The 15342-nt window shown below is 54.5% G+C and overlaps 1 protein-coding gene across 3 annotated transcripts in view; it reads left to right on the forward strand.

Annotated features, from left to right (window-relative positions):
• Positions 1–1033: 1033 nt before the first annotated feature.
• Positions 1034–15342, forward strand: part of SLC24A4 (solute carrier family 24 member 4) — a 166072-nt gene continuing 151763 nt past the window's right edge. Inside the window, exons 1-2 of one of the 3 annotated variants that reach the window (XM_072761169.1) lie at positions 1034–1227; positions 4220–4330. In XM_072761169.1, the coding sequence (XP_072617270.1) occupies positions 4282–4330 (49 nt within the window). In that variant the 5' untranslated portion in view covers positions 1034–1227; positions 4220–4281. Of the gene's footprint in view, positions 1228–2196; positions 2395–4219; positions 4331–15342 lie in introns of those variants that run through there. The other 2 variants (XM_072761167.1, XM_072761168.1) reach the window with 2 other exon arrangements.

Raw genomic sequence — 15342 nt, forward strand, 5'->3', positions numbered from 1 at the left:
ACACTTGAACTTTTTCCTTTGGCTTCAGTTTGATGCCAGAGGTCTCTGGCTAGCTTTTCAAATGATATATTTAACACGTTCTATGCTTTTCTATTTGTTATTGATAAATGCATCCTTGTACAGCCTAGTTCAACGAGGAGAAAATGCTGTATGAAAAAGTGCCCCCCCTCCTTTTTTTTTTTTTTTTTTTTTGGTCACTGGCAGGGATGCTGGGTTACGGTCGAGCCTTAATGGTAGGTAAGGATCTCTGTAGGCAGAACACAGCCCTGCGTGGTTCTATAGGAGACTGACACTGGTCTTTTCCATTCTTTTCCTCTAGGGGTTCCACTGCAATTAGTCTTGCGTTCATGCCTTCAGTTATCTTTGTGGGCACTGAAACAGGGCTGCTGAAAAATAATTAGTGAACCTCCTCCCTCCCTTGGCCCTCTAGGTGCCTCTTACTTGTGCTACGATGCCAGACTAAGACAAACACAATTATCCCTGCTTAGACCAAGAGGAACCATGCACATGGCGACGAGCTAGAGGCACTGGGCCAGGTTCAAAAGGGCCAGGCTTCTTACACCTGGATGTGCACACACATCTCCAGGTCTCGTTAAAACAATGCACAGTCTGACTCAGTAGGTCTGGGCTGGAGCCTTCTACAGCCTGCATTTCTTGCAAGTTCCCAGGCAGTGCTCATGCTCATGCTCATGCTCGTGTGGACAGCATTTTGAGTAGTGAGGGAATCATGCATGTTCTGCATAAGTGACTTGTAGAAGGACCTATTAAATAGAGGATTAGCTGAGGGTCTGGTTCCCCTTTGATTTAGGGTTCCTTGAAAGCAGGGACTAAATCTTACATATTTTTTTTTAGTTGTTTTGTTTTGTTCTCTGGCTGGCACTTGGCACAGGTCCCTGCACACGGTGGGTGTGTATTTATTTAATTAAACAGATCTGGCCTCCTTCCAAGAAGGATTTTAAGTGGACTTAACCCCTAGCAGGCCCTAACTCCTGGCATGCTGAACTGGCCAGGGAGGGCCGCCAGTCCCAGGCTGCAGTTGCCAGGCCGCCCTGTGGGCTGAGGCCCTTCCCCGCCGCCCCCGCCGCCCCGCGTGCGCCGAGATCCCGCTCCCGCTGCTGCTCCTCAGGTGGCTCCCTCCTGCTCCCTGTCCAAGGCGCTTGACAGCAGAGCCGCTCAGAGACAGGGAGGACAAGCAAAACCGAACCGACCAGGGAGCCCTGCGAAGCGGTAAGGCTCCGAGCATCAAAGGCTCCCCTTGGGGCCTCGGCACTCGGGTTCCTCCCGCTGCCTGATCTGGAGCCTTCTGCAGGCCGCGTGGCGCCCCCGCGGCTCCCCGTGTGGTCAGCTCCGCCCGGAGCTCTCCTGCCCCGGCCGGGGTGCGGGGCCGCCACGGAACCGAGTCCGCAGAGCCCCTTCGCGGCCAGAACCTGTGCGTCTCCGCGGCGGCCTCGGAGGGTGGGCGGGGCGGCTCTCGGCCTCCCGTGGGGGGCGGCGTGGGTCGGCAGCTGAGCCTCGCGCGGGGGAGGGAGGAGCGCGGGGAGCGCGCCCGGGGAGGCGCACACGTGCTGGGAGGGGGGGGAGGCGAGGCGGGAGGCGGGAGGGAGGCGAGGCGAGGGCTGCGGGCGGGAGGGAGGGAGGGAGGCGGGAGGGAGGCGAGGGCTGCGGGCGGGAGGGAGGCGGGAGGCGGGAGGCGGGAGGCGAGGGCTGCGGGCGGGCGGGAGGCGGGAGGGAGGCGAGGGCTGCGGGCGGGCGGCGCCACGGCCTCGCAGACGCAGGCGCCGGCAGCGGGAGAGAAAGTTCCCGCGGAGCGCCCGGCCGGGAGGCCCCACGTCGAGGCCTGCCCCGTCCCGGCGCGCGGGGAAGCGCGGAGCGTGGCCGGTTGGCGGCCGCCGCGGAACTTGGAGGGCGGATGCGGCGGGCGGGCGCGGCGGCGCGGGGCGCGGGGGCGCTCTGAGTGCTCCCCCGCTGGGCGGCAGGTAGCGGCCGGCGCCGGGCTGCGCCACCCCACGAGCCAGGGCCGCCCGCGCGCGGTGCCGCGCCGCCTCCTCGCCCCGGGGCCATGGTGCGCGGGTCGGGCACGCCGCGCGCGGGACTCTGAGCTCCCGCCGCGCCGCGCGCCCGCCGCCCCTCCCCGGCCTCGCCGCCGCCCCTGCCCGCGGGCCATGACGCTCGGGCCGGGAGCGCCTCGCCCCTGAGCCCCCGCCCCCGCCCCCGCCCCCGCCCCGGGCGCACCCGGCCGCCGCGCGCCCCGTCCTCTCCCGGCACGGCCCGGGCGCTCCAGGATGGCCCCGCGCAAAGTTCGCAGGAAGCGAGAGATGCTGCCGCAGCAAGTTGGCTTCGTGTGCGCGGTGCTGGCCCTGCTGTGCTGCGCGACCGGCGTCTTGGGCAGCTTGGGTAGGTGCCGCCGCGGGCCGCCCCGGGAGTCGGGGGCTCGGGCCGGGAGGCGGCCGCGCAGCTCGGAGCGGACCCGTCCCCGGCGGCTGGGCCCCGCGGTTCACCCGCCCCGTGGCGGAGCGCGCCCGGGGGACCGGTAGGAGCTGGGCGCCGTTGGCGCCGGCCGCCCGGAGCTTCGCGCGGCCCCCGGGGCTCGGCTGCGGGTCCGTGCGAGCGAGCTGGAGGGCCCGGGGGCCGCCGCTCGGTGCCAGAGGCTCCCCGGGGTGCGCGGGGCGCGGCGCCCAGGCGGCTCCGGCGGGAGTTCTCGCAGCCGCGCACCGCGCTCCGGGCCGCTGCCGGTTCCGCCGAGCGGGGACGGGGTGCCCCGCGCTCGGCTGCTCGAGCCCAGAGGCTGCGGCTGGGAACCGAGGCTCAGCGCGCCCCTCGCCCCTGCCGGAGTCACGCAACCCCGAAGTGCGCCGGGAGCAGCCCCCGGAGGTCGCGGCCACGTTTCGGGTCGCGTGACTCCTCCCAGTCCCCGCGCAGCAGAACCCGCTGCCCGGGGCCACCGCTGCTGCCTTCACCCAGCACCCTGGGGTCTGGGACTCACTTAGGCTGTGCACGGTCGAGGTGGGCAGAGAGAGAAACTTAGGGGAAAAATCTGTTTGGGGGTGAAGTGGGGGATGTGAGCCCATGTGGGATCTTCAGAAGACATTCACTTGGTTAACACTCTCATTTTTACTTGGATGGGGACCTTTTACCTATTTTTTTTTTTTTTAAATGAAAAATGCAATGGTTTAGCAACCTGGACATGGAGAAAAAGCAGGGGATGCTTTTCTGAACAGTTAGAGACAATCTAGAGAGGTTTACAGCGATAGGCAAAAATCAGGTGGAACTTGATGAAACTCAGGAAACTGCTTTTCAAAACCCCAACTTGTGATTCGAGGCTATAAGGTAAAAAAAAAAAAAAAAAAAAAAGTGCTTTTCAATAGAAACCCAGAAAGGTTATTTGGACATCTCAACCCAGTGCTTTGCAATTGGGCAAGTCAGTGTATTTTTTCCCCTCAGTTACATACCAGAAATAACAAAATGCTTAGAGGCCCTTAGGTGTCAGCATTATAGAAGAGGTATTATTACCCAGCTAAAGCAGCGCACACATCAGGAGAGGTAGACGGATACTTTGAAGGTCTTAAAGTGAGAATCCTTTGTATTTGCTCCATCTGGAATTACCTTCAGGAGTATAACTGTGTTTGGTCATGAGCCTCCACACCACTGATCTCCCTTGTTGCCCTGCAGCCCTTGGACTAGCAGAATTAGCATCACCTGGGAGCCTGGTAGTACAGACGCATGAGGCCCAGCCCAGACCTACCAAAACAGAATCTGCATTTTGAGAAGGTCCCCAGGTGATTTCTGTGCATAGTCAAAGAGGCTCTGGACCAGGCCCCATTGACCTTCTGCATCTTCCTGCTGACCTAATAGCCATTTGTAGCTCCCCTGGGGGCAGGAACACCCCAGCATGTGTTTACTAGACAAGAACTTCAAGGTTACCTGTCTAAACGCTCTTTGCACCTGTAAGGGGCAGAGCCCTGTCAGCCAAGGTCAGATCACAGGCTGATGCATCTGGGACTAGAAACAATGGAGCAGATCTAGGAAACAGATTACTGTGTGTTAAGCAGGTGGTATTGTGCCTCTAGTCATTGTATCACTCCCTACAGGTGGCTCTAAATAGTCCAACAGGGCTGTTGCTGGTGTTGCCAGATACAGACACGTAAGGTCATTGGAAGAACGCAATGAACGCAGGCACCAGCCTGACCTGATGGTGTTTGTGACTTATGTTCCAATACAGGACATAAAGCAGCGTCCGTCAGCAAACATGCTCTTCCAGACACATGGAAAAATAGAAAGCTGATGGCACCAGTGAATGGGACTCAGACAGCTAAGAACTGCACAGACCCTGGTAAGAGATGGATCTCCCCTTTGCCTCAAGGCATGTGGCCTGGAGGTGGTACCTACGTGGACGTTGTGGTAGGAGCTGAGGAAGGTGGTTTGATGAAGTGGGGAAGGGTGGCTGTAAGGCACGGAAGGTAACGTAAAGACATTCATTAGTAGTGCTGCTAAGCAACTCAGGCACTTTCCTTACCCAGCAATGGAAAAGGTCACATTGGAGAGTTTTAAAATTTCTTTTTTTGTTGTTCTCACGGTGCTCCTAAAGCCTCAGTGTTCCCCCGGCTGTCTTGATGTTGCTTGCCTGGGTGTCTTTGCCTGCTTTCCCTTTTGCTCGTGGTATCCATCTGATGGTACGCTAGGGGCAGCCAGACCAGCTGCTCTGGTAGATGGCACTTTGGGATGACCCACCCACTGGGGTCACAACATGCCAGGCTGCTCTGCAGCACTGGGGTCCTTTGTCTGCGATGGGAGTTCCCAGGGTATACGGCGCCAGAGCCGGGGATGGATTCCGCTTGCTCCAGGGGGCAGTCTTGATGTTCCCCTTCAGGATTCTTTAGGGGGTCAGGGGCTGTAGGGACCCAGACATGACCTCTTACCTGTCCTGCCGTAGGCAGGTTCTGCCAAAATGGGTGAAGAAGGTTCTCGGAAGTGTGCCAGCAAGCGATGAGGCAAATGGAAGCTGCCCAGGCCTCAGGGAAGTCCTGGGCTTGAGCTGTGGCTTCAACACCAGGGGGGTCTTTGTGGGAAGGATCCAGTGGGAGGAAGCATTCAAATGCCCATTGAGAACTTTGAGGTCTTACTGTAGATGGGCACCACTAGGCTCTTCCACCAAGGTTCTGGGCAAGTCACACCCTCTCTTTGTGTCTGCTTTCTAACCTGTGAAATGGACAGCATAGGACTCCCTGTTCTGGGGTGGTGGTTGGGGGAATCCGGTAAGGGCCTGTGTGGGCCGTGTGTACACGGGAATGGAAACCCAGGTTCGATGGCATTCTTCACCTGCTTTCATAGGCAGGTCTCATCTGCATCCTCTAGGTCAGGAGACCTAGGGAAAGGCAGGAGTTGCTCAAAGTCCTAATTTGGTGCATGGTAAAACTGGAATGGGGACCTCGGCCCGTATGATTAAGATGTTTGGTTGGTTCTACGGGCACAGGGTCAAGGATGAGAAGCTCTGGACCTCATCTCAAAGCCTGTCTACTACACCATGACCCTCAACGGGCTCCCCCTCAAAGCCATGACCTTCAAAGGGCTCTCCCTCAAAGCCTGTCTACTAAACCATCACCCCCCTTCCCTCAGGATGCCCTTCTGAGAAGGCCAAGTGGGACATGGAGGGTAGGTGAGTACAGGCTTGCATAGGAAGCTCTGGGATTCCCTCTGAACTTGGACCATTCATTCCTGAGAGATCCCTGGTGACCTGTAGGCGGTGGTGCCCATCCCATCATTGATCTCCCTCTGATAGCTCTCTTCATCACAAAAGGGGGAGGCATGGGCTGGACTCACGGGCCAACACGTATAAGGCCAGAGGCTAATGTTGGGGCCTCTGTCTTCCAAGGACCTGAGACTCTAGGAGCAGCACCATCCTCGGGAGCTGGGGATGCTTTGCTGCTCTGGGTAAAGAACTGGGGTAGCACCTCCTTGGTTTCTGGCTTGCTGGTGCCCTCCTCTAGGGCAGGCTATGCCCTCTTCCTACAATTTCCATCACGTGTAGTCTGGCTACGGTGTCATAGGGTCTTGTTGAGTCTCGTGAGCCCCCGTGTTGTCCATGCATCTTCGGTGTACTGCCTTACCAAAAATTGTCCTACTAACTGTGGAGTGGTCAGTCCTGTTTGGCAGGAAGGCCTGACCTAGGTCCCCCTTTCAGAGCCAGAGATGGAGGGACATTGGCAGTATCTTTAGCAAGAGTGAACACTGGGCTGTGCTTTTTTTTTTTATTGTTATTATTTTTTTATTTTTTAAAAAAGATTATTCACTAGAGAGCATGAGAGAACACAAGCGGAGAGGGGCAGGGGGAGAGGGAGCAACAGATGCCCTGCTGAGCAGGGAGCCAGACTAGGGACTTGATCCCAGGACCCTGGGATCATGACCTGAGCCGAAGGCAGACAGAACTGGGCCTCCCAGGAGCCCCAAACATGAAGCACTTTTGTCCCTACAGTGTTTTTGCAAAGAAGAGGAACGAGGGACTCAGAAGTTTAGTGGCTCCCAAGACGTTCTGGGGGGCAGGTGCACCCCTGGTTCACCTGGGTCCAGATCCCAAGGCCTCCCCACACCATCACACCTGTCTGCCAAAGTGGGCTGAGACCTGAGCTCTTCCAGCCACCTGGTCCCTGGGTGCCCCTTCTGGATCCCAAGCACGGGGCAGCACACACTTGCTGTGAGCTTCCTGCCCTGTGGTGGGCACCTGGGGGGCCATATCCGTGAGCAGAGGAGGCAGCCCTGGTCGGCAGGTAGCTTACAGCTGTGGAGAAGACAGGCTCTTCTGAGTCCACGAGGAAGGAAGATGGCAGAGGTCCTGAAGTCAGTAGCCCCCGGGAACCCCTCTGGGGACTCAGAGGAGTGTGACAGGGTCTGATGCCCTTTGTGGACTCTTGGGGTCCAGAGGAGGTGGGCCTGGATGGCAAAGACCAAAAATTTCCCCAAACTGGGTTTACCAGGAAAGGGAATTTATTGGGTGGGTCACTGGAAGCATAAGGTCAAAGGCTATGTGCTGTGACTCAGTTTCTCTCTGTCTCCAGACTCAGAAGGCCTCCTGTGTGGGAAGGTGGTTACCCCAGCTCCAGATCCAGCTCCCAGACCTCAGAATGCTGAGCGAACATATCAGTGGCTGAGCAGCTTCTGTAGAAGCTTCTGTAGAGTGGGGGCGTGTGAGCCCCTGAGCTCCTCGCTAGGGCTGGGCTTGGGGGGCACCAGGAGCGAGCTGGCTCGGACCTGGGTCTCCAGGGTCTGCTTCCGGGGGGCGCAGCACTCGTTTTCCCTCGCCGTTCGCTTACAGAGCCCATTCTGGAGCTGCTGCTGTGGTCAAAGTAGACCAGAGCCTCCTCCCACTTAGGTCGTGGGACATGACACAGGGTGTCCACAAGCTGCCCTCATGCCTATGCAGGTAGAGGAGTTGCCCCTAAAGAACCGAGGGCGGGTCTTGCATCCTTGAAGGCTTGTGTCTCCACCAGCCAGAGGCCCGGATCCTGCTCCCCTGGGTGAAGTCTCTGGGATGTGGGAAACGGAGCTGTAGGGACGTCCTGCTGTGTCGGGCATCAGACCTAAAGCCGCACCCTCCTCTCCACAGTAACCATTCAACAAAGTTCACATTTTTGGAAGAACCTCTAGGGTAGGGACTGGGCCTTATTTTCTACACCCTCTGAGTGTGCCTCTTTGCCTGTGAGAGGAGTAGCTTCTCTTTGGGAAAACACGCAGGGCGCCCTGCACTAGTTCCCCTGAACACTCGTGGAAAGTGGGCTCTTCGCTCTGCCCGGACTCACTTCCCCCGGTCTCGCTGGTGTGCCTACCCCATTACCTGTGTTGTGGCCTAAGTGCCTCCCCATTATGTCATCCTCTCTTTTTATGACCTGTATTATCGTCTAAAGTAACTTTCTTGCCATCTGTTCCCGGCGAGGGCTCCCTTGCTCACTGCTCTGTGCCCACAAGAGTGATCCCTAAACCTGCCCACGTCTTTCAATCAGGGACGAGCTTCTGACATGCCCAGGCCCCACTCCTGGGGTGTCTGATTTCATTGGTCTGGGGTGGGACCCAGAAATCGTCCCCTTTTTTAAAAAAAGATTTTATTTATTCATTCACGGAGAGACAGAGAGAGGCAAAGACACAGGCAGAGGGAGAAGCAGGCTACCCCTGGGGAGCCTGATGCAGGACTTGATCCCAGGGCCCTGGAATCACACCCTGGGCTGGAGGCAGATGCTCCACCGCTGAGCCCCCAGGCACCCCGAATCCACACTTTTTAAGAGCTCCCAGATGAGTCCAAGATGAAGCTGGGGTTGATGCTCCCTGGGCTAGAGTTGTGCTGTCCAGTGTGGTTGGCATCACCAGGCAGCTTGTTTAGAATGCACAGTGTTGGGCACACCCCAGGCCTTCTGGGTCAGAATTTGGGTCCTAATGAGGTCCTGGGGCAATGCACGTGTGTACCACGGGCTGCTGAGCCCTAGGCTTGGACCCTGCCTGGTACTTTGTAGCAGTTCAGTAAGTACTTGAATGGTGAATGAAGGTGAGGACTTGGTGTAACATAGAGATTTTCCCAAGAACCAATTGGTGACGTTTTTGAATGTAGAGAAGCTAAAACAAGACAAAACAAAACAACAACAAAAAACCTTCATTTTTGACCTCTGAGGCCTTGGGGCAGTCATTAATTTATCTTCCCCCAGAGATCTGTGCCTCTAGGACTTGGATCTTTATTTCATGGTTTGTGAAGAGCAAGCACTATGAAAGAGAAGTGGGTCCCTCCAAGTGAAATACATGAAATAAGGACAAGAGGCCATAACTTTGAGTCTTTGGGGTTTGTCTGCCCCAACATGATCCCAAAGATGGAAGGGCTTCGATGACAGCCTCCCCGCATGCTCACAGGCAGAGAGAGAATTGGAGCTCTCGTCTCCCTTCCCCTTTTTACAAGGGCGCGAATCCAATCACGGGGACCCCACCTTCATGCACCACCAAAACTAATTCCCTCCTGAAGGCTGTGCCTCCTGGTCCCACTGCCCCAGCAGCGTGGGACTTCAACACAGGGGTTTGGGGGAGATGTGGACTTTGAGGAACCAAAGCATTTCCGCACGTCAGTAGCGGCGGACACCTGGAATGTGGGAAGGCAGGTGAGGGAGGAGCTGGGCTTCTGCCACTGAGAAAGCCCTGGGGGCTTTGAGGACCATAGATAGCTGGTGTGGGAGGTCAGAGCTGGTGGCCAGCAGGAGCCGCGGCGGACGCATGGAGCGTCTGGGGGGACCATGCTGCTTCCACCATCTTCCAACATGGGCTTGTCACGGACCCTTCGCACGGGCCTCCCCTGACCCTCCTGCCTACAGGAGCCTTCCTGTCACACCATCACCGTTCTCTTGTTGTAGGTCTTTGCAGGCATGACTGTGTGTCATTGTGCAGACTGTGATCTGCCTCCCGACAAGGGTATGAAAGGTGAGTGTCGTGTATGCTTCTGGGAGAGTGAAGGGGGTGATGCTTGCATCCACCTTTGATGGCTGTTAGAAATAAATGAGTTAATACCCATGAAGCACTTACACACATGCTCAGACGGGAGCTTCTGTTTTCATTAACTTTTTTCTTATCTGTTTGCCCCAGACGTGATACAATGTGAGTCATACATACTGGAGAACTCTTTGCTACTTGCATTTTAGGAGGACGGGTTAAGAAGTAAGCATCTTGCCAAACGTTAGGGTGTTTTTTTCTTTTCCGGAAACACGTTTTGTTTTGTTTAGTATTTTGAGGATTTGGGATGTTGGAAGGTGGCCTACCTTGCAGAATGTGCCTCTGAATCAAAAAACTGTTTTGTTTTGTTTTTTTCTTCCTCTTGACAATGAAGTGCTACTTTACAGATTGGCTGTCAAGCTGAGGTGGGTCTGCCTCGCCCCTTCTCGTGCTGCCTTTCCCCCCACATTGGAGGCCAAACCAGTGGTCCTTCCTCCACGATGCCACATGTCTTCATTTGGGCTCCCAACATCCTGTGCCCATATTCAAAGAAAGAGAAGGGAGCATTGTCCCTCTTCCCCCCTACCCCATCAGTATTGGTGGGATTGGATTGTCATGTTGGTTTTCTGCTTTTCACATGACTTTTGCAATGCCCATGGGCTGCGTGTCTGCCTTTGTTAAGGTTGGGGTGCCCGCCTGGCCAGATTCTGACGGGATCCCTCCCTGGCTTGTGGACTGCCCTCATTTTGCTGCCTCCTCAACGTGGCCGGGAGGGAGAGTGAGTGAGAGCCAGGTCTCCAGGGTCCCTTCCTACAAGGCTCTGACTCTGTGGGACCTGAGCCCTGCCCTCGTGACCTGACCTAACCCACATCACCTCCCAAAGGCTCCTGAGGGGAGCAGGGCAGGCATTCCAGCCTGGGAGCAGGGATGGGGCAGAGAGAGAGCCAGCTGGCTTCTTGGGGCAGGTGTCACTGACCACTTTTTCTGTGAGTTGGGTTGTGTCCTCCTGCACATGTAAGTGAGGTCATACAGTATTCGACTCTTTGACTTATTTAGTACAGTGCCTGCAAGGTCCAGCCACATTGTCCCACGGTAGGATTCCCTCCTTTTTTTGTGGCTGAATGACATTCTGGTTTATATACCCCTTGTGTACCTGTCTACACAACTTTATCCATCCAGCCGTGGATGGACACTTGGGTTGTTTCCATGTCTAGGCTCTTGTGAGTAGCACTGCTATGAACATGGGGGTGCAGATATCTCTTTGAGTCAGTGTTTTCATTTCCTTTGGATACATTCCCAGAAGTCGGCAGCCAGATTGTATGGTGGCTCTATTTTTAATTTTTTGAGGATCCTCCATAGTGGCCACACCACTGTACGTTCCCACCGACAGAGCACAGGCCCCCTTTCTCCACATCCTCGCAGATACTTGTTACCTCTTGTCTTCGGGATATGAGCCATTCTGACAGGTGTGAGGTGGTATCTCACTGTGGTTTTAATTTGCATTCCCCTGAGACTATGATGTTGAGTATCTGGCCATGGACTTGTTGGCCTTCTGTTTATCTTCTTTGCAGAAATGCCTATTCATGTCCTTCACCACTTTTTTTAATTGGATTAATTTTTGCTGTTGAGTTGTCCCGAGTTCTTTATGTACTTTGAATATTAACCCCTTATCAGCTCTATAGTGTGCAATTTTTTTTCCTCCATCCTAGAGTTGTCTTTTCACTTTGTTGATGGTTTCTTTGGCTGTGTGGAAGCTGTTGAGTTTGATGTGGTCTCTTGTTTATGTTTGCTTTTGCTGCTTGTGTGGTTTAGGTATTCTGTCCAAAAAAGTTGTTGCCAAGACCCATGTCTAGGAGCTTTCCTCCTGTGTTTTCTTCTGGGAATTTCTCATGGTTTCAGGTCTTACCTTTTAAGTTTTTAATCCATTTTGAGTTGATTTTTGTGAGTGGTGTAAGATCCGGGTCCGGTTTTATCTGTTTACCTGTGAATATCCAATTACTGCAGCACTAACTAAAGTGCTTTTTTTATTGAAGACACTCTCTTCCTCACCAAGTATTCTTGGCTCCTTTGTCAATGACTAGCTGACTGTATATATGCAGTTTACTTCTGAGTGCTTAATTCTGTTCCAAGGGTCAATTTGTTTCTGTGCAGTACCATACTGTTTTGGTGACTGTCACTTTATAGTTTAGCCTGAAATCAGGAAGCATGATGCCTTCTGCTTTATTCTTCTTCCTCAGGTTTTCTTTGGCTATTAAAAGTTTTTTTTTCCCCCTTTATCCAAACTATTGGGGCCATCTGCTAGCACTCTCTCCTCCCTACTGGGCCATCTGCTACCCCCTGACTTCCAGATTCTCTACTCTTGACGCCATGCGGCCCTCCAGCAATCCAGACAGCACCCACTCGGCTTCCTCTTGAACTCTGAGAAACGTTCCTCCCCGAGTTAAAAATGGAAATCATTAAGCATTGCCATGTGTTGCCTTGGGTAGAAGAGAGAGTCCTTCAACTCAACAGAAAAGGTTTAAAAAACATTTTTTTTAATTAAACATTGCCCATTATTGAAGAGGACATTGCACATAGCATTTTACTAAAAAAAAAGAGAATGTGCTAGGACAATTTTCAAAAGTTTCTCCTGAGAAGACAGTGGACGCCCCCTCGGGAAAGGAACAGAAGTCATCATGTGACTGAGAAGTGAGAATGCCCTCTGCCCCGCAGATGTCCCCACCCGGACATGACAGCACAGCCACTCCATTTCTGGGCCTGCAGCGCCCTTTACTAATTCAGCACGGTGGCAGTGGCGGCACGGGGCTCCAGCCCTGGGTCTCTCTGTAATCACCTGAGGGAGGAATCAGATGCAGCGTGCATTCTGAGTGTCTACACGCTCTGTACCCTGTGGGGCTCTGAGGCTGGGAGGGACCCAGGGGCCTGTTGTCAGGGAGTGTGCAGCAGCAGAGGGAGTTGGGTTAGGGGGCATACATCACACAGAGCCACCCGTGGCTGTTCCCGGGGAGGAAAGGGCACCCTCCCTGGAGATGACCTCTGACCCCAACCTCAAAGGATAAGGATGGCAGCAGCAGGATGTTCCAAGCAGGAGGCACAGTGTGTATGAAAATGCTGCCTGGGCGATCACAGCATTGCATCTGTACCTGGAGCTATGCTTGCTAGCAACCGCTGCTCCCTGGCTATCCGAGGGGATAGAGAGAACACCTCCTAAGATTACCATGCAGAACAATAAGTAATGAGGCTTTGGGGATTTAGCAGGAGTTGGTGCTCAGCTAGGGCTGAATCAGATTACTTTTTTTTTTTTTTTTAAACAGAAGGAGGGGGGCTGGGAAATGCACGGGGGCTGGTGGGGCGGGGAGAACTTGGCAAACCGGTTCACGGTGGCCCTGTTGAGCTGCAGGTAGGACAGTACCTCAGTTCATGTTTGTGCTGGGCTCCATGACAGCTCAAGACAGATGGCAGAGATCCTTGCTAATGGAGATAGTTGCTAGTCTTTCCCCAGTGGCCTGTGAGCTCCTAGAGGGCAGGATTCTGTCCCTGGCATCCCTGGCTCTCGGGCTGAGGCTGGAGTCGGCGTCAGTCGAGCCTGCAGCAAATAATGTCGGCGTGGACAGACCCCCTCAGTCTACCTGTCAGGAAGCTGTGCCCCACAAAAGTGGTTGCTGTCTCCTTGGCTGTCCCTTCCAGCCTGAGGCCTGGGACAGATCAGGACAGGTAGCTAGGAGGGATTAAGGGGTAAGAATGTGGACTCTGGAGCCAAACTACCCATTTTCCAGGCCTGTATTTGTCCTTCCTAGTTTGGTGACCTTGAACTAGTTACTTTGCCCTTGCGTTCTAACCTCGGGGAAGCCACAGGCGTTGTTTTGTTCACTGAAGTAGCCCAAGCTCTAAAACAGTGTGCGGTGTGTGTGTGTGTGTGTGTGTGTGTGTGTGCATGTGCAGGAGGCCACCCAATACCATTAAACATGGTGTTAATCAGTGTAAACTGCTCGCTGGAGTGCCTGGTGCAGAGCAAGTGCTATATGGATTTTTGCTGCTGAAATTATCTCTGAGACATAACTTGCATTGAGCTATAGCTTTACAGGATAAATTTTTAGAGCCAACCTCTGATGAAGGATTGAGGATGAATTTTATAAACGTAGCAGTTGCTTTATTTCAACTTAAAAATGAACATCTGGGCTTAGGTTTGCTTGTTGTTAATTCTCTGAGGGCCGGAAGCTGTTGACTTTTGCGTGGCTGATGCCAAGAGGCTGCCCAGCCCATGCAGGCTGCAGTGACTCTCCCGGAGTGAGTTCTAAATGCAGTCCCTCCTGTTGGTGATGTGGGATGTGCCCAACGAGGAATTTGAAGAACAGTCTGTGGTCTGGCTCCAACGCAACCTGTGAGGTTTCGCATAAGCCCCTTTGCTGTGGGAGCCTGCGTGTCCTGCTTGTGAGATGGGCAGAAGGGTGATGCTCTTTATCCTACAAGCTTGTGAGGATTAGGGGCAAAGTGCTGTGCGAGTACTGTTACCACTGTTCGCATAACGGTGGTGGATGCTTGGCCCTTTGAAGAATAGCCCTTCCTTGTGGAATGCAGAAAATCAGTCATGCAGGGCTTTTCAGGAAACCATAAAATCACAACCAGGGTTTGTTGAAAGCGTGGTGTTTGTCTCCGGTGAGGCAGCGGGCCTGTTGGGTAGGGTCTGGCTTGCACAGGTAGATGGGAGATCATTTTGATCATCCCCCACATACCAGCTCGTGGGATGCTCTCATTGCTTTTTCCCATTTCATGCTGTAAGTGGTCTCACGTGGTCCAATTGTACACGCCAGCTTGAAGGACAAGCCTTTCCGCTGAGCTGATCTCACGCCACCTGGACCCTCACCTAAGCCGTGTTAAAATAATCATGTGTGTGCAAAATTAAGTAGGCCTCCTGAGGGCAGTGGCTCGGTGCTCGTGCAGGAAACCATCCTGTGCTCTAAGCTCTGCTTGCGGAGTGAGTGCTGACTGAGCAAGTCTGTCTGCTAGGCCCGTGGGGAAATTAAAACCACCTAGGTGTGGACCCTGCCTCCAGGGAGCTTGCATTTCTAGTTTCGAGAATCTAAATTGGCAAAGCTAAGCCGCCATACGAGGGCGAGAGCGCTCCAATCCCGGTGTTGAGAACAGTGGGGGGACGGTCAGTCAGAGCATCTGGATCAGGAAGCCCCACGTCAGAGGGGTCACAGAAGGTGGGTACGTTGGCCTTTGAAGGAGAACCATGGAGCTGACACATGGATCACACGTTCCCAGCACCGTCTGCACCCCTGCCAGGAGGGTAGGTGCAATTTCCATCATTGCTGCGATACCCGTTTTGCAAAAAATGTGAGTGATGGGGACTTGGACTTGGCAGCCCAGCCCCAGAACCTGTGCTCTTTGGGGAAGGAAAGCGGAGGGTCCCTTGGCTGCAGGGGAGGAGGTGCCTGGTAAGTGTGGGGCACAAGGCACAGGGGCAGGTGTGGTTGGTGAGCCGTTCTGCGGCGAGCGTGTGTTGGACCAAGAGCCTTACATATCCGAGGGCCTTTATAATCCTGTAAGCAAAGGGGGGGCCACTGTTTCTGAGCAGCTCTGTGATTTAGGAAGATGACCCTGCTGGCAATACGGCAGGTTCGCTTCAACTGAGCTATGTGAAAAAGTTCTTGGCATTATGCTCGGTAAGCTTCTGGGGACCCTGAACAACAAAAAAAGCACAGACCGAGAGGATAACTGGAGGTGTTGCTCCAGTGTGTAGGCAAGATGTAGGCAAAAGTTATAGTCCCAGGGTGGAGTCGAGGGATAGATTGGGAGGCAGGGTCTCCCGATCTCAGCGGGCCTGGATTCGCAAGCTGCAAGGTGGGAGTTAGCTCTGCTCTCGGGTGCAGATGGATGCTCCCTGGT

The sequence above is a fragment of the Vulpes vulpes genome, chromosome 6 (assembly GCF_048418805.1).
Source record: "Vulpes vulpes isolate BD-2025 chromosome 6, VulVul3, whole genome shotgun sequence".
In the NCBI taxonomy this organism is placed as follows: domain Eukaryota; kingdom Metazoa; phylum Chordata; class Mammalia; order Carnivora; family Canidae; genus Vulpes; species Vulpes vulpes.